At 34.9% G+C, this 19,088-nt stretch overlaps 1 protein-coding gene across 7 annotated transcripts in view; it reads right to left on the bottom strand.

Annotated features, from left to right (window-relative positions):
- The window catches only part of NPHP3 (nephrocystin 3), a 36,502-nt gene that overhangs the window by 5,889 nt on the left and 11,525 nt on the right, over positions 1–19,088 (bottom strand). For all 7 annotated transcript variants that reach the window (XM_036332581.1, XM_036332582.1, XM_036332585.1 and 4 more), the window contains exons 9-23: positions 18,457–18,630; positions 16,201–16,304; positions 14,906–15,020; positions 14,518–14,661; positions 13,941–14,038; positions 12,576–12,678; positions 12,079–12,161; positions 10,277–10,415; positions 6,936–7,100; positions 5,763–5,857; positions 5,102–5,224; positions 3,686–3,875; positions 3,282–3,523; positions 2,192–2,267; positions 878–1,005 (exon numbers count right to left, since the gene is read on the bottom strand). In XM_036332581.1, the coding sequence (XP_036188474.1) occupies positions 878–1,005; positions 2,192–2,267; positions 3,282–3,523; positions 3,686–3,875; positions 5,102–5,224; positions 5,763–5,857; positions 6,936–7,100; positions 10,277–10,415; positions 12,079–12,161; positions 12,576–12,678; positions 13,941–14,038; positions 14,518–14,661; positions 14,906–15,020; positions 16,201–16,304; positions 18,457–18,630 (1,979 nt within the window). The remainder of the gene's footprint in view (positions 1–877; positions 1,006–2,191; positions 2,268–3,281; positions 3,524–3,685; positions 3,876–5,101; positions 5,225–5,762; positions 5,858–6,935; positions 7,101–10,276; positions 10,416–12,078; positions 12,162–12,575; positions 12,679–13,940; positions 14,039–14,517; positions 14,662–14,905; positions 15,021–16,200; positions 16,305–18,456; positions 18,631–19,088) is intronic.

Here is a 19,088-nt window from a genome sequence, read left to right as displayed (position 1 = left end):
GGGCCTGAAACATCTTATTTCTCCACTTCACTTCTCCAAAAAGATGAACCCATAAATATTTTCCAAAACAAATTTTTTATACCTTTAAAATAATTAGATCTGCCCTAGCTGGTTTTGCTCAGTGGATAGAGCATCGGCCTGCAGACTGAAGGGTCCCGGGTTCAATCCCACCCACGGGCATATGCCTGGGTTGTGGGATCGATCCCCAGTAGGGGATGTGTAGGAGGCAGCCAATCAATGATTCTCTCTTATCATTGATGTTTCTCTCTCTCTCCCTTCCTCTCTGAAATCAATATATATATAATTAGACCTAACTCAAACAAAAGATTTTGATATTCACTCTTTATCCCTTTGGGGTTAGTACTTAATAATTTTTAATAGAAGAACTTTTTGTGAAGTAGAATAAATATTTGTTAGTTTTTTGATGTCCAAATTATCAAATTTGTTATATATTTCTGACATCCAAAGAAGCCTCAAAACCCTTTTTTTTCAGAAAGTATAAATTTATCATTTTGTCTTTTATGTCCATCTAAACTGAAGAAGAAAACTAGCACCCATCTACATTCTTTTCTTTATTCTCTTTTAGTCTATGAGGTCTCGTGTATGATAGCCACACAAACTCACTTTTCATAAACATATAGAAAATACTAGGGAAGCTACAAAATAGCTTTTTAGTTACTGAAGAAACCATGTGAAAGAAAACAGCAGAAAAAATGCCATGGTTTTTGTTAAGTGTGGCTATGTTCATAACATATACATGAAATCTGGCATGATTGCTGTTGATTTATTCTAGCTTGACTTGATAGAAATATAAAACACCTTTGCACCTAAGAGAAAAATGGATACTTGTTTTCATTAAAAACACCACGGTACTCACTCCAAGTTATTCTGAAGATAGTAGAGAACACCCAGTTCATTGAGGGTCCGAGCATTGTCCGGTGTGTCCTTACCTAAGGTAAGCTCTTCTAACTGTAGGGCCCGTCTACGCAAAAGGGCAAATCCATACTGGAGCAAACACAAGAAATTCACAGCAATCACTAAATAAGTGCAATCTTTGGTTCTGAAACAATATACTGGGGTTCTACAAAATCCTTTCACCTTTTGTTCCATTTGGGAAGATCGCAATTATTTTAAATATCACACTAAGTTAATCTAATGGATATTGAAAATACACATATTTCCACATGGCATCACATTCCAAAATTCATTAAAAACAATTGTGAAAATGATTATGAGACACTTTAGCAAAGTGAACTGAGTCCCAAAGTGCTTCAAAAGAACAGGAAACAGAATTAACGTGCAGATATTTACCAATCTCACTGCTAACCACTTAAACGTCAAGTATTTAAATTGCATGTAGCACTCGCAACTAGTAGACAAATAAGTCTTGGAGATCAAATGTACAGTATAATGAATATAGACAACAATACTGTATTATAATCATCAAACTTGCTAAGAGACCTAGATCATAATTATTCCCACAAAAAATGATAATTATGTGATGTGGTGGAGGTGCTAACTATCATTTCAATGGCAATCATATTACAATATACAAATGTATCAAATCAATATATTGTACACCTTAAATTTATATTGTACTATATGTCAAATACATTTCAGTTAAAAATTGCACATGACATTTTAAGTTAAAACAAATAAACTCTATTTAGATTTTATGAGCAACTTAGAAATGTGAAAATAATTTTTTTGTTCTCAAGGGTAAGAATTTCTTTGCATTTGAATCCAACATAAAATGTTAACTAAATTACTTTTACTCCTTTTTCCAACCTTTTAAAGAAAAGAATTGAAGCAGCTTTCAAGTCTACATCCAGAGTCTAACCTTCAAATGAACTAGGTTTCACTTAAAAAAATTTTTAATTTCGAGATATAATTGACACACCACACTGTGTAAGCTTAAGGTGTACAGTGTGATGATTTGATGTACATATAAACTGCAAAATGATTAACACAATATATAATTCTACTTTTAAGAGTCTACTAAGTTGTACCTCTCAGTAATAGTAATATTTAAACACATAAATAAATAAAAATATTAATCAGTACTTTTCTAGAAGTCACTTAAAATATAAAGTTCTTAAAACTTGTGAGGTTTATGCATCTATATTATGATAGTCAGAGATGCTCTCTTCCTCTTTGTTCAAAACACAAAACAAAAGAAATCTCTCATTACCAAGTTGCCTTTTCTCCTTGTAGCTTTTTGACGAATCTTAAAGGATTTTTTCCTAAAATGTTCAGCTTGTTCATATCTTTAAAAAAATAAATAAATAAAGTCAAACAAAAGAAACATGTCCAAAGTAACATATTTCAGTGAAATGAAAGCACTCCTTACCTAGTGTAAAGCTATTTCTGGCTCTTAAAACCAGCACTGTTACATGGAATTACAAATCTTTAACACAACCCTTCATAAAAAAAAAGAACCTAACAAAACAGACCTAATACTCCAAGTAATGGACATTTAACAGATTTTTAACTGATACAATTCACTTTGGATCTCTAAAGGACAACATATCTAAATGAAAATCTAAAATTTTAGCTTGCTATATCACCTTCTCCTATAGAGGCTAACGTTTGGTCAAAGATAAATGTAAAATTCATCCAAAATTTGTGTGAACAAGATTTCTTAAAGTTAAAAATATTCCAATATGTATCAGTTATGATGGAGCAAAATAAATGATTTCTGATGGAGGAAAAGGAGCCATTCAGTGGGTATCTCATAGATACTTTTTATTATACCACCGACCAGCAAACTTTGTCTATAAAGGGCGAGGTAGTACTTTAGGCCTTATGGGCCATGCAGTCTCTGTCTCAACTACTGAATGAACTCTACCGCTGAAGCAAGGAGGCAACCATAGACAATATGTAAATGAAAACAATGCAGCTGTGTTCCCGTAAAACCTTGTTTACAAAGCAGGAGGCCACCTGGACTTGGCCAGGGGCCACGGTTCTTAGCCCTTGTGTTAGTAATTCACTCCGTGTTACAAAGCCAGTCAGTGAGGGAGCCCAGATTCCGACCCAACTATGTGACTACAAACCCCATGCTCTGTTCTCTACTCATCTTCAGATAGAGATGGATCTTACAGTTCTAATTTTTTGTTTACCTCATGAAGGCGCAGACCAACAAATAGTATTTGAATATGATGCATTAAAAAGATATAGGATAAGTAAAGGTACCCCGCCACAAAAGAAAGCCTACCACATGAGTACATTTAGAACTGTAATTCCCCACCATAAAACCAGAGTATTAGTGATCTCAATCTTACTTATTTTGTTTCTGGTACAAAGTTGCAAGTGCCTCAAGTTCACGAGCAATATGTGGATGGTCTGCACCATAGGCATTTTCAGAGATTTCTAATGCCTGTTTGTACAGTTGCTCTGCGTTGCCAAACTTCTTCCACTGCACATACACACTTGCCAACTGGTGAAGGGACTGAGCTACTCTTGGGTGATCTGGATCCAAAGCTGTTTCTCGAATTTCTAGAGACCTCTGCAAAGGTACCACAGCCTGGGGAAAAGATATTAAAGGTCAACTGAAGTGAGTAAAAAGTAGGAAAGTGTAAGATCTACCATCTGATTAGCACAGCAAATAAAAGCTGCATTAATTCCTGCAGGGAGAGCAGAGTAAATAGGAAAAACCCACCCTGGCTGTGATTCCTGCTACAGTTACCTGACTGAGCAGGCCCAGGTCCTTGAGGAAGCGCCCCAGGGTTTCATAGAGATCTGCTAAGCACATCATGTTCTCCTCGCCCTCACAGTTTTTCTCATACTGCTTCAGTGAATCGAAGTACTCGGCTGCCATCGCGCTTTTGTCTTTGCCCACAAACTGCCAGTAGCTCAGCAACTCAGCAAAATGTCCTCTGTTTGAACAAATAACAGTAATTAGAGGAAAACAAACCTTAAAAGCCATTATCAGGTGAAAACGCCAGAATTCATATCAAGTAATTGACAATTTATTAGTAGGCAGGTATGGTGTAGTGAGGTACACTGTGGACTCAGACTGTCACCTGAGTCCACTGCTCCCAGCTGCGTGATCATGAACAGGATGTCTGACCTCTATGCCTCAACTTCCTCTTTTGCAGAGAGGGGACACGGACACTACCTGCCTCAGGTGTTACTGTAGGAGATTATGGCACATAGAAAATACTCCATAGTGTGGGCTGTTACCATTAACATCATTATGGTTACTCATCAACAGCAATGTATTAGGATTCCTTTTAGACACTTCATGATATGTAATCAATTTGGGTTCATCCAAAAACCTATTTTAACTGATGGAAACTAGAACAGAAGAAACTACTGAAACATAGGCAAACTGTCATAGGATATCTACTTTGTATTTTCATCATGGAATTGAATAAAAGTAAGCTTAATTATCTGTAGATGATATTAACCAGGAGAGCTAGTAAACTAAAGAATGAAACTGCTTTCAAAGGAATCATGAAAAATTGGAATGAAGATAAGAAATAAGTTACAAGGTACAACAAAGAAACTTGAGCGTTCACTCAGGAACAAAAAAAGTATGCAGCTGTTATGAGAAATGTTGAAATTTCTAAGTGAGACAGAAAAATCCCCTCATGAGGCTTAGCAGGTCAGTAGCCTGGCTCATAAGGTGTGGTTCTGACACAGGCAAATTCAAATATACCAGAAAAGACAAAACAATATGTTTATTTTTAAAGGGTAATCCTTTCTTTAATCTCAACACCAGTTGGATTCTCTGTAGGGCTCAGAGACACGTTGAGGTCTCTGAAGGCCCTGAGAGTCAGATATCATAAACCACACCTCTCTAGGTGATTTAGTCAAACCTGCTTAAATGCAAGATTAGGTATGAAGCTGTCTCAAGATCATTCTAGCTCTGATTTTATGAAGCAGCCATACTCTGTCTTTTTACTTTTTAACTTGGAAAAAAGTAAATCTCATGGTAATTTGCAAATTGTCTTAAATTCCTCCCACACTGTTTTATATTTTAGGTAGCACTGAAATTGGACTAATTTTTAAGTTAAAAATTATATTTTTCTTTGTTAAGCAGAACAACTGTTTCAATATGTTTTTCTGGGGAAGGATGTTCTACACATAAGTTCCTTACCTTTTATAAAGGTTTTGAGACACAAAGAGATTGAGAAGACAATCGTGCAACCTCTGTTTACTTCCCTGCTGCTGAAAAAGCCACGGGAGTTCATCTGCGCTTCTCCAGGTCACTGGGTCCTGACTATAGAAGAGAAGGGACAATACTCAACAGTACCTTCCTGCCATGACATCGCTTCCAAAAGCTTCAGACAGATGCTGAAGAAAGCTGTATCTAACATATGTCTCTGACTCTTTAATTGCTAAAACCAGAAACTTTACCAATCTAACTAAGAAAATAAATAGTTGTAATCAGGGACACCAAACAAACTCTAAAGGTATTTTCCTAAAATTGAATTATTTTAAAAAAAACCCTCAATGGACACAAAGGTATTCACAGACACTCATATTTTTAAACTATTTAACTGGAATAAAATAAAAGTAATAAAGTGATCCTAAATTGATTTTACTTAAGTTTACATCTTTAGTATACTAGTAGTGTTAAAAGACTTATGGAATTATCTTTTGCCCTTTTGACATTAACAAGATAGGGAGAGAATTTAATCTTTTTTGTAATAATTAAATGTTATACATTAAGTTATAAGTTAAGAAAGAGAAATAAGGACACAGAGGTAAAGGGGGTAGCAGAAGTTATAGGAGTACAATATGGGTACTTCTAATACCTTAGCTGCATGGTGAAGTAGTTGATTAGCTTCTGCCTATAAGAAGAAATAATGGTGGCATCTTCCATGTACTCTAGTCTCACTGTTTCCCAAGCCTAGGGAGAAAAAGAAAAAATACTGCAGTCTATATTTTGTACTATAAATTTCTAAAACAGAATTTACAATCATTTCAATCTAACTGTTGTATAATAGAAATGGCATTAGAATATTTTAAAATTCAGGATGGATTTATGTGATAAACTGATATGAGAATAAAAATTCCTGTACTAATATTTTAAGAACTCAAAATGCAATTTCAAACTTTTATTTAATTACATACATTAAAATCTCAGAAATGTAAATCATTATGTTGTATACCTGAAACTAATACAATGTTGTATGTCAATTTTACTTCAATAAAAAAAAAGTCTTAAAGATGTGGATTTAAGAAGTACTAAAAAGAATAACAATAAAGGAGAAAGATAAGCCTGTGAAGTTATAAACATTTCACACCTACAAATATAATACAGCATACCCAAATGAAAGACTTCATTTCCATTTGTGTGTGTATATGTATGTATGTGTGTGTGTATATATATATATATATATATATATATATATATATATATATTAACCATGGCATTGCAGATAAGAATTATATTAGTAACTCTTTCCTAAACATTTACTACTATGTGCTAGACATTATGTCTAACACCTCATAAGGACCAAGATCTATCTCAATTAATTCTCTTCACAACCCCTATGATATGCTGGAAAAGTCTGCCCAAGGCTTAAAGAACTTGCTCATCGTTCCATAACTATTAAGCTGTAAAGAGCGTGGTTGTAAACAGACACTCAGAATCCAAGCTCTTAAGACATATATAACTATACCTGCAATTCAATAAATCACAAAATGGGAAAAATATATTTCCTCTTTCAAAATTACTTTGAAAGTAATAACCATGTCATAAAGATACTACACATAATATTATTAGTCAAAATAATAATACTAGCCAAATTTTACATCTAAGGTAAAATCATTGCAAAAAAATTTATAATACCAAATTTCAGATTTCAATTTTGTCTAACAATTCAAACACTTAAAATAATGTATAATATAGCATAATACAGCATGTAATGATACGTTGACATTTTTAAGTAAAAAAAAAAACACCTGATTAAAATAACATTTACCTGTAGATGTTGAAACTTGAGCAAGCCACAACCATAAGTCAACAAACACAGTTTGTGTAAACTGTGAATAAGGGAGGTCAAGAGAGCCCAGGACATCTCTGGATAGAGTTCCATCAACTCTGATTCACTCACACCATTATGACTAACATTTATGAGGCAGAGAATCTAGGCAGAAAAACATATTAACAATGATCATAAAGTATTTTTTTACATAACTAACTGCCATTAAAATTTCCACAATTCTTTTAAGCTTATTGATTTCTTATTCAAATTTATAATTCAAATGATTTACTAAAGAAACAGATTTTTTAGCATGAAACACACTTCCCAAAATACACTAATCAAGAATATGATCGAGTGAAAATAAAGGAAATTTCATTGAAAGCAGTGGTTTTCAACCTTGGCTGCACATTAGAATCACCTGGGAATCTTTTTAAAATCCTGATTTCTGGGCCTCATCCTCCGGAAATTCTGTTTCTTTGTTATGGGGTGGGGCCACAACATTAGTAACAAAGAAACAGAATTTCCGGAGGATGAGGCCCAGAAATCAGGATTTTAAAAAGATTCCCAGGTGATTCTAATGTGCAGCCAAGGTTGAGAACCACTGATTTAAAGTGTCAGGCAGCCCTGAAAGGAGAACACCTCATGCACCTGTCACTCACTGCAGCCTGCATGACCAGCAGGAAAAAGGAGGAGAATTATTTTAACAAGGGAGGGCGTTAATCACATGGGAATTTCATCTCCTGCTTTTAGGAAAAAAGAGGACCCCTTCCAGCCCTTGCAGCCAATAGGAACTGTCACCACCTCGAACTCTTGTTCTTCTCCAATGAACTTTTGTTCAAAACAACTCTTGCCAATTTCCTTCTAAAACCTCATAGAAACAGGCCCTTCTTCATTATCTGGACTTGCCTATGGTTTTGCCGTAGCTTGCTTGTTTCCAATTGCAATTCTCTGCCATTCTTGAATAACCCCATTTTGCTAATAAAATAACTGGTTGCTTTAGTTTTAAGGTTGACAATAGTGTCTATATAAAATACAGCATGCCAAAGATAAGATACATATAGAAAAACTGTAGTGGAAGTTAAAACTGCAGGAAATGTATTATTAAAACGAATGACAAAGTCCCAATTCTGGGAAAATGGTGGAAGAAAATAGCCCTTCTACTACAAACGCCTGATATTGCCAGATGACATATAACAAAATATTTCTGAAAGCACAGTGGAGCCGGGGAAAGAAAGGGAAATCCTCCAGGTGCCAAAAATGATAGGAAAGTGAAAATCAGAGGGCTAAGTGCTAGGGGTGCTGTCCCTGGGAAAGTGGGGAGAGGGATAGGCAGCCACCCCAGTAACTTCAGGGCTTGCGTTTTCACACCCACAGTGGGGATGGAAGGTGAACCCGTATGCCCCACGAGGCAAAGAGGTGGAACTAGAATGCTTGCCAACACCAGAAGCTTCCAAGGGCTGTCCCCTCAGGGAAGGGATACATGAGGAAAACATTAGCCCAGACATGGGATACTTAGGAGCTAGAAAGTAAGATGAAAAAGCAAAACCCCAGGAGCCCCCAAGTTGAGAAATTAACATAAAAATGGATCAAGGTTCAAACTATAAGAGTTCAACAACGTTGCCAAATATAAAATAAGTTTTCAGAAATTAAAACTGAATTTAACTAATAACAAACAATTTTAAAATGTTATTTCATTTATTTCTTTGTTGATGTTTCCCTTAGCATAATACCCTCTGGTTCCATCCGTGGTGTTATAAATAGCAAGATTTCATTCTTTTTTATTGAGTAATATTCCCCTGTGTATCTGTACCACATCTTCGTTATCCATTCATCTATCAATGAACATCTAGGTTGCTTCCATATATTGGCTACTGCAAATAAAAAGTGCTTTTGTTTTCTTCAGATAAATACCCAGAAGTGGAATTGTTGGGTTGTATGGTAGTTCTACTTTTAATTTTTTGAGGAATCTCCATAATGTTTTCTATAGTGGCTGCACCAATTCACAATCCTATCAACAGTGCATTAGGTTTTCCTTTTTTCTATATCCTCAATGGGTAAAAAACGGTGAAGGGGAATAAGGTATAAACTTCCAGTTAAAAAATAAGCTCCGGGAATGACTAACAGAGGTTATAGTCAATAATATTGTAATAACTTGGCAAGGTGACAAATGTTACTAGACTTAGTGTGGTGATCACATCATAAGGTAAATAAATGTCAAATCACCAGAAACTAATATACTGTTGTATGCCAACTACTCTTTAATAAAAATTAAAACAAATAAAATATTATTTTAACTACAGAGTCCTTAGAAACAAACCATAACAAAGGATGTGTAAGACCTTTATTGAAAGTCATTAAAGAAGATGACTAAATAATGAAGAATTATTTAGCTTTTCATAGAGGAAAGACATATAATTTATTTAACTCTATCTCTAAATTCAATGCAATTCCAAAGAATTCCAAAATAAGTTTCCACGGCACTTGCTGAACCAATTCTAAAAATACACACAGGAAATTAGCCAGCAAAATCGTTAAGAATAATATTGACAAGGAGCTTGTCCAACCAAATGTTAAAGTTCACTTTAAAGTCCTAATAGGTAAGACACTGGTATTGGCAAGGAATAGGCAAAATTGGAACAAGAAAAGCCTAGAAATGGACTCATGTGTCTATATTCTGGACACTCAACAGATAGCATTCTACATCAGTAGAAAAGATGTACTATTTAGTAAAACAGCCACATACTAGTAAAAGATTAAAAAGTAGATTCCTTCCTCATACAATAAACAAAAATAAATCAACATGAATTAAGGGCTTACACATGAAGAACAAAACTGTCAAATATTCTGAAGGGGAAAATATATATGAGAACACTTTTATGATAGCAAAGGATTTTGAAAAGAAGATACACAGGCATAACCCATAAAAGCAACTGTTGATAAAACTTTGACACCATAAAGTTAAAAGATAAGACAAGGAAAGATAAGGAAAAAGACATTTGAAAACTCTCTAACAAAGGATTTGTAGTCAGCATGCAGAACACTTAAGAATGCCCATAGATCCGAACAACTCAATTAAAAAATGTTTAAAGGATTTGAACAAAGAAGTCACATACAGGAAATAAGAATAACTAATGAACATGAACAGAAAAAAAATCTCAATGACAATCAGGAAAATGCAAATTTCCCAAGATATCACTTCTGGACACAAGCACACATTCCTGTATATGCTTGAAATGTATTTGAGCACAAATTTACCAAAATTTGCTATTTACTTTAATTCACATATAAATGCAAACAAAGCAAAATAATCTTCCTTTGATGAATTTACTACACTTTACCTGTTTCATGAGTTCTTTATCCATATCATTCGTCATGGACTCCTGGATGGATCGCAGAACAAGTCTGTATAATGAAACTGTATCTTGACACTGGAAACACTGATGAAGAATTTTATCTAAATTGCCTGATCTCCCAGCACTGTTGGAATTGAAAATACATTTAATTTCTTATAGACTGCCAACATCTGTGAAAAACTGGGGGTAGATTAAAAACAATGTGGTCTTGCCCCGCAAGCGTGGCTCAGTGGTTGAGTGTCGACCTATGAACCAGGAGGTCATGGTTCAATTCCCTGTCAGGGCACATGCCCGGGTTGCAGGCTCAATCCCCAGTGTGGGGTGTGCAGGAGGCAGCTGATCAATGATTTTTCTCTCATCACTGATGTTTCTTTCTCTCTCTCTCTTTCCCTTCCTCTCTGAAATCAATAAAAAACAAAAACAAAAAATACCACAATGTCGTCTCTATATTTTATGTTGCAACTGATAAGAATAGGAATTCAATAAAACATGATACAGATAAATGGTAGTTTTATGGGGCTGCTGGAGTCATCAAATTTATTTTAGTGTATCATTTAATTCAATTCAATAAACAAATGCTGGTTCTTATTAAATTTAAACAATTACTATGTATTATAGAATATAAGAATGAGTAAGACATGGTTCCTATAATCTAGAAGCATGCTACCTATATACTAGAAGCAGAAAAATAATTATAAATAAATATTATTAGTTAGTTAGCCATGCAAATTAAAATTTTTAAAGCCAGAATTTGAAAAACATCAGGCTAAAGAAAATCAGCAAACTGGGGGGAGAGGAGGATGTTTTAAATTATTACACAATATTTACCAGTAGTTTCTTTTTTAAATATAAAGATATCTAAACAGAAAAAAAAATCAAAACAAAAACAAGTGGTCCATAATATCTCTTAAGTAGATACTTTCAATAAAAATTGTGAAATGTATAGAAAGTGACTCGCACTCTTGAATTATACTTATTCAAGCTGCTGATAGGCACAGAGGCCAGATTCACTGCTCAACTGGGAAGCAGGAAGGAACAGTGCAAATATCATGGACAAGTGAAAGTTTTAGAAGATTTTTTTCATTTGGTTCTTAAGATGAGAATGTGGAATTAAGAGACAAGAGTACCAGGTTCAGTGTCTAGAATATGTGTTGTGCTAGGATTACTATCTATTGCAATGAAAAAAAAAATCATTTTTACCTCTGGTTTTGAATGGACAAACAAATAGTCTGAGGCAGTACTGAAGAAATCAAAGTAATAAAACTTTCTAATGCTTATCTAAAAGCAAATTACTGATGGATATGTAAAATGGAATAATTTATTTTAAGGTAAAAGATTTATCAAAATTTGATAACAGAAACAGCTACAAATTCCTACCCACATACCTACCTACTGATAGGCAAAGGCACCAGAAGTAATATTTTTAACGCCTCAGTTGACTCCTCACTTCCCCAAAGCTAGGGGTCTTAAGCAGGTGACCTTGAGCACTCATGGATGGGCTCCAAACGAGGGCAAAGATGGCCTTCTTTTGCAACCCCCAGTAAGGAAAAGGTTAGTGTGATGAAAATTACACAAACATATTCAACAAGTTATGGTAATTCACAGGTTATCGATCTTCAGTTACAAGTCACATTCTCACAGGTTGTTAGTATCACTGTTAGAATAAACAGAATCTGAGTGGCCCAAGAGATTGTCATAGTGATCAGTTCTCCATTTCACGCGGTGAGGAAGCAGTCTGCAGCAAACATAAAACATGCAGAAGGTCATGTAAAAGAATCGCCACTTACCATGCAATCATTTTGCCGAAAAGGGTGACATACAGGGCATTGCAGGTTGCAGCAGAACGACAATGTCGTTCTAGCTTCTTCTCCTGCACAGTTTACCAGAAAACAAAACAAAAATACAAAACCACCCTGGAATTAAGTGGCCTTTACTACCGAGCCATCAACAAACATCCCTGCAGGAATGACACGGTTCCTGCCATCTCACCAGCAGCATCACTGCCGTGTGGTCGAGGACCACAGGTGAAGTCGACATGCAAATGCTTTTTTTGCTGTTAAAATACCTGCTTAATATAATATAGTAAAGTAAACCTATGACCAAAATTTTCTTTATTCCTTCTTCTATATCTGCTATAGGTTTAAGAGCAAATGCATTTAACACAGTAATTACTAAACTCCAATTTTCCTTCTAACAACAGAAAATATTAAATATTAAGTCTCATATAAGGTGTTTTAATGGAAAGCTAATAGAAAAAGATAGCAGCACAATTAAAGACACTTACCTGCTCTTTACTCAATTTAATGTCTACAGAGTGGCACTCTGCAATTATAATAGATTTTGCATCTTTCGGATTTAAAGGATCAAGATGAAGTGTAGGCCACAACCTTTTATTTAAAGAAAAGGAAAATGAAATTATCTTCTAATGATACCACCAAAGCTGTACTCTACCCACAAGTCAAAATCCACTACAGAAATTAATTTTTTATACTGCCTTTATTAAATAAGCAAAACTAATTTGTTAATCCTATTAAGTAACATTATTTCATTTATTCTAACATCATTACTTTCAGCTATTAATCACAACAAAAACTGTACTAAAATAAACAACATGGACTTTAGATAGTGAAGTGGTAAAATATTTCTAGTTCTAAGTACACTATCGTAAACATAGGTATTAGTACCTATGAGGAATAGTACAAGACACAGTCTTTGCCCACAGGTAATTTGTAATCCAATTGAAATTTATTCCCTTTACAATATGCATTCTCAGTGGAGTGATGACAATTGCTTGTTGGGGTGTGTGTGTGAAAATATCTTATTCTTATGATGTATAAGGCACAAATATATTCGCATATCTGTTTCTATGCATAAACTGATATACGTATATTATATCCCACATTCAAAGGCTGTTAAATCGTGTTGTTTACCCATATCTTCAGAAAAAAATCACTTCTACTGTCGTGGTAAACAATCTGCTTCCCTATTTATAATGGTCTGGCCCTCTAGCAACTTCAGCGCGAAATCATAGCTAATTTGCCTACAAACATCAAGTGGTCATAATAATCTGGCCACTCAGTGTACAGTATATGTGTGGTATTAAATTTCTTGGCAGGGAGGTGATAAGGAATATAATTAGTAAAAAGGCTCCATTTGGGGCAAAAATATGTTGAGAAATACTGCCCCACAGAATTCAACCACTTCATCCCTTTTTTGAGGGCTGTTAAAGTGAGCTCGCATTTCAGGATAACAGGTGTCTTAGCCCAGCCCTACCCCATTTTCCTCATCCATAAATTTGTCTACTAGACATCACAACTCAACTTATAATTGGCAACTCAAACTAACCATGTTAGAAAACAAACCTGCCTGTCCTTTGTGCTTCTCATTCAGCTCATAGGCCCTCAATTTTCTAATTTCTCAAGTCAGAAATTTGGGAGTCATCCCAGCCTTCTCCTCTCTCACATCCCAGATTTAACCTCCCACCAAATCCTTATTGATCGCATATTTATCCTGGTATTGTCCACTTCTCCCCATCCTCACTGCCACTTTTATAAAAAATACAAAAAACACAAACACATATGAAAAACCTTGCCTTGTTTGTACTTAAAACATTTCATGTAATCTGAAAGAACTAAAGTTAGCATCGTACCTCCATGCTGGAGGGCATGTTTCTACATTCACAGAAACAATTACTCTTACATTCACTGGCAGGGGATCTATCAGCCATTTCATGTGTTTTTCAACTTGCTTAAAAATATAAAAACAAAATTCAATCTATTAATTCAAAATATTTCAAAACAACCCATAACAGCTCCCCAGATAAAATGAAAATTCTCTTTAAGTTTCTCTTACTGTTAAGGATAAAACCTTATTTTTGGAAGATTTATCTCAGAATAGTAGAAGAACAAGTGGCAAAAGTCTACTGCTGCTGATCTAAAGTCTGGACACTTAAGGAAAAGTCCAGGCCCTAAAAATGTCAAAATGAACAATTTTTTTGCTAATTATGAAAATTTGGTTGGTCTTTCCCAATAAGATATTAGCAGGTACTAGCATACAGTATTTTTTTTAAGTCCACATGCTTCCTCTTTAGAAATTAAGCAGAAATAAAAGAAACAATGTCAATATTTTTTTCTCACGAACGTATAAATAAAATGCCTGCCATGGTTATTACTGATACTTTTGTCTCTTTCTGAGTATATCAATGGGTTACAAAGTGAAAACAGTACCTGAACTTGATCTATAGAATCAATAATGATGATGATGCTGCCTTGATGACGCGCAGAGAGTTTTTCCAGCCAACGAGGAAATTCTTCCAGAAGCTTCGCAGGATCCAGGGTCAGAGCAGACACTGACCAAGAGTGCTGCATCAGCTGCCAGATGAGAGCACACAGACTGAAGTAGTTGTACTTTATCACAGCTGGTGAGAAATAGGTCTATCTCTGCACTTGGAACCAAAACCAAGTCACCAATTGTATTGAGTATTATTTTTAATCTTATGCAAAACCAAAACAAATGGGTAATCACTGAAAATTGGTTTATCATCAGGTACTTAGCCCCAACAAAATCTGAATCTAAATAAAAATTCTGAAAATTCCAAAAGATGGCATACTATACCTTTAGAGTAAGTCGTTTAATAATCAAGGAAGACTCTGAGCTGGTTGACATGGGCCTCCCCACAAAATGAGAAAGAATTAGTGTATTAGGGGAATTCTTCTGTTGTAATTGAATCCTGAAAGAAGAGCTTTTATAAGACTGATAAAGCTCCTTTACTGTCAACTACAAAAGAATTCACAGTGCATTAAACATCAAATGCTACTTATCAGCAATCACATGGTCAATTTTGAATAAATATGAGAAGTTTCCATTTTTACTCTACTTTTAGATCCTTTTAAATTAACCATTAAAATTTATAGATTCATTATAATTACAAGTTGATAGTAACTAATATAAGCCAAAATAGTATACATTTGAATTTAAAGTATTAGTAAAATTAGCATTACCCTCTAGTTTCAAGTATGGTAGTAGAGGAAAAAGGAAGTTTCTTTTATTAAGTACAAAAACAGTATTTTTTCAAACATAACTTTAAATAAAAGGCAATAAAAAAGAACCAACATGTGCTAACTCAGGGGTCCTCAAACTACGGCCCGCGGGCCACATGCAAATACAAATATTATATTTGTTCCCATTTTGTTTTTTTACTTCAAAATAAGATATGTGCAGTGTGCATAGGAATTTGTTCATAGTTTTTTTTAAACTATAGTCCGGCCCTCCAACGGTCTGAGGGACAGTGAACTGGCCCCCTGTTTAAAAAGTTTGAGGATCCCTGTCAGCTAACTCTTCAATGTAAATAATTATGAAAGAAAATATTTTCACTAATTATCTTTAAATAAGATGATGAACTGAAATAAGATTAAGAGAATGTATTAGTTTATATGAACCTTAGTCCATAATTTGAAAAACTAGTTTGCATTCATATTAAAGGTTATTGTCTATTTTTATATTCTTTATGACTTATCTCACTCTAAATAGTCTTTGTCTTGTTTCACATAATTTAAAATCCCAATAAAACCTTTAAGATGAAGCCAATAAATGAAAATAAAGGCACATTCCCTCTAGAATTCACCTAATTCGATGTCATACTGACCACTCCCTTACAAAGCACTCCTTTACCTCTGACCTACATCATTTAGCTACATAATCACAAATGCTCAATTTCCTATATCTTTCTCATTCTGTATCTTCTCTCTAACATATGTATTGTGTATACTTCAAGGCACAAATCTATTATTTCACTCCTTTTTGCTCTTTTAATGTTTAGTACAGACTAGGCAGGAAGGCAGACATTTTGTTGAATGAATTTGGTGATTCAAATGACACAATGATAACAATTTAATTGCACGGAATCATACCACTTTGATAAAAGCAGAGACTTTCCAGAGCCTGGTCCTCCAGATATGAGCAGGGGTGGAATTGGTGCTGGTGCTGCCACTAGATCATTGAGGCGTTCATAATACTGGAAACAAAAATTAGTTTAAATTGTGAGGAACCACATGCTTCTTAGAATAGTAAATATAGCCAACACCCTCTGAAATCATTGGTAAAAAGTTGCATGAGAAAATGGAATTTACTTTTAGTCAATAGCATCCTCATAATTACTTATTTTTATGACTTGTTAAATATGCCTAAGGTAGTAAACAACAAATGGGCCCCAATTTCTTATACACATAGTATTGTGATGAATAATGAAGGAGGGACAACACTTAAGATCCCCACGGGGTTTTACAAAATTCAGATGTTTTGCACAATGCCGCAGGGAGGCCACTCTACTAACCTAAACCCCAGAAAATACCACAGAAGGCCTTGACGGGGGTACCACAGGCATCCTCGATCTCCTGGTCAAAACACCTGTTCTAGAGACCACCTCAGTTTCCAGGGCTTCTGAGGACAGATCCAAACAAGAGCAGGTTTCATCTGAGGACTTGAAGTCTCCCAGTTGCTACAGAGAATCAGGTTAGGACAGGCCACCTGAGATCTTTCTGAAATTAAGTGAGCTCTAGGCAAAGTCCAAGAACCATATTTCTCAGGCTTTCCTCAGACACTAAAAACTGGTTCAGAGCTGAAAAGGACACCTTCAGAAAATCAAAATATCTCAGTATCTATTAAGGAGATTCCAAAGTTATCTTGGGGGCTGAAATGTTTATTAATTTTACCAATGCTCTAAATGACAGCTGATAAAGATTTAAAGGAATTTGTACTAAGTAGCTTGTGGCTTGCTTTAGGGTAGCAGAAATTTCCAGCAATTACAATAAATGATTACCTGGTATAGTTTCTCAATCAATTTTCTGTTTGTCAAATCTAAATACAGAATATATTCTCCAGGAACTCAAATAATTCTGATAGTAATGATGCCTCTGAAGAAGCAAAGGCTTCATTGATTTAATTGCAAATCCTAACAATTTAGTTCACTGTCCTAAATAAAGCCCATTTATAGACCCATGGTTCCCAAATTAAGACCTCTTGCAATAGAAGAAAGAGCATAGGATTTGGAGCCAAAAGTCTTTGGTTCAAAGCCCAGATCTACAATCTACCCACTGAGTGCTCTTAGGCAAACCATAATCTGAATCTTAGGTTCCTCATTTACAAAATAGCAATAATAATAGCTCTCTTATAAAATAACAATTTCACATTTCTCAAGTACCAGGTACTGTGCCAAGTGCATTATATGGTTTAATCCACCCAACAACCCTGTGGTAGGTACTATTAATTATTCTTATTTTATAGACAAAAAAGTCCAAGTTTAGAACTAAGTAACTTGACCAGAATCCCTAGTTAGGAAATGGTGGAACTAGGACATAAACATACACAGTTCAAATTATAAAAGTATAGCTGTTAGTGACAGCAACTGTACAATATTCTTTAAAATATTTGTTCTTACATTAATTCAAAAAGCACTCCAAATTTTTTGAACTTGGACTTAAGATTCTTTGAGTACTTCAAATTCTGTTAGTTATTTTTTTAGATATTTAAGGCATGACCTGCCATTCACATTAACTACTGTGCTTTGTTTTCTGAATGCTGGATATATATATATTTTAATCTTTACTTTCTTTATTGGTTATTACAAGTGTGTCCTCATCCCCCCCGAATGCTTGATATTTTGATTTCTCCAAGAACTGGAAGAATAGATAGCTTTACTATTTTTATCAAACTTCCTAGATATCCTAATCTTGATCTGGTGAATTGCAGATGGAAGCATAATGAACATGTGGTTTATAAATCCTAATCTGTAACTAAAAATGTTTGATGTTCATAAGTATATTTTGTGTCACATATCTTTCATATGATATGTACCTAAGCACATGTCTCAAAATAGTTAATCAAGCCATGAGGGCAGACACTAACACAAATATTAACCTTGACTATATTTAGCTGAAAACACAATCATAATGCAGTCTTTAAATGGAGATTGATCTTTGCTGGAACAATACAGTGGGGCCTTGACTTAGGAGTTTAATTTGTTCAGAGACCGAGCTCGTTAAGGAGCTCGTTAATTCAAATTACTCTATCAACTCAATGCAAAAAATCAGTGGAGAGACAGGTGGTATCTCAAAAAACTCGTTAGTCGGGACACTCATAAGTCAAGGCCCCACTGTATTCCAACTTACTTTCTCAAATCCCAACTCATGGGCTGAATTTGAAGCCTGTTGAAAAGTTTCCATTTGCTCTTGTTCATCATGTATGTCCCATAGAACATCGCCAAAATCGTCTTCTTCTGGAATAGAATCTTCACTGCCCAAATCCTTAGTGTCCAGGTCTGTGTTCTCAAAGCCTAGGATGTCCTGAACACCAAGAGCAAGCACATGAAAATGAATGAAACGTGTAAAGACCTTGCAGCAGCATTAGCACACAAGTCTAAGGTGGGCTTCACCTACGAAGGAAGGCAAGCCCCAAACCATGGCCTTTTGTATAGTACCTATAAGAATAAACTTATAAGTTCAAAATTGTTGTTGAGAAAATCAAAAACGATAATGTCACTATTTATGCTAAGGTACATTATACAAAATGCATCGCCAGAAGTCTTATCATCATGTTTTGGGGCTCACTTTTTCTCTGACAACATATCTCCATACTTGTAATGCAAGTTCACTTTTTTTAAAAAAAATATATTTTACTGATTTTTTACAGCGAGGAAGGTAGAGGGATAGAGAGTTAGAAACATCGATGAGAGAGAAACATCGATCAGCTGCCTCCTGCACATCTCCTACTGGGGATGTGCCCGCAACCCAGGTACATGCCC

This window comes from Myotis myotis, unplaced genomic scaffold, assembly GCF_014108235.1.
Source record: "Myotis myotis isolate mMyoMyo1 unplaced genomic scaffold, mMyoMyo1.p scaffold_m19_p_13, whole genome shotgun sequence".
NCBI lineage: Eukaryota > Metazoa > Chordata > Mammalia > Chiroptera > Vespertilionidae > Myotis > Myotis myotis.
This window is presented reverse-complemented; position numbering and strand designations above follow the sequence as displayed.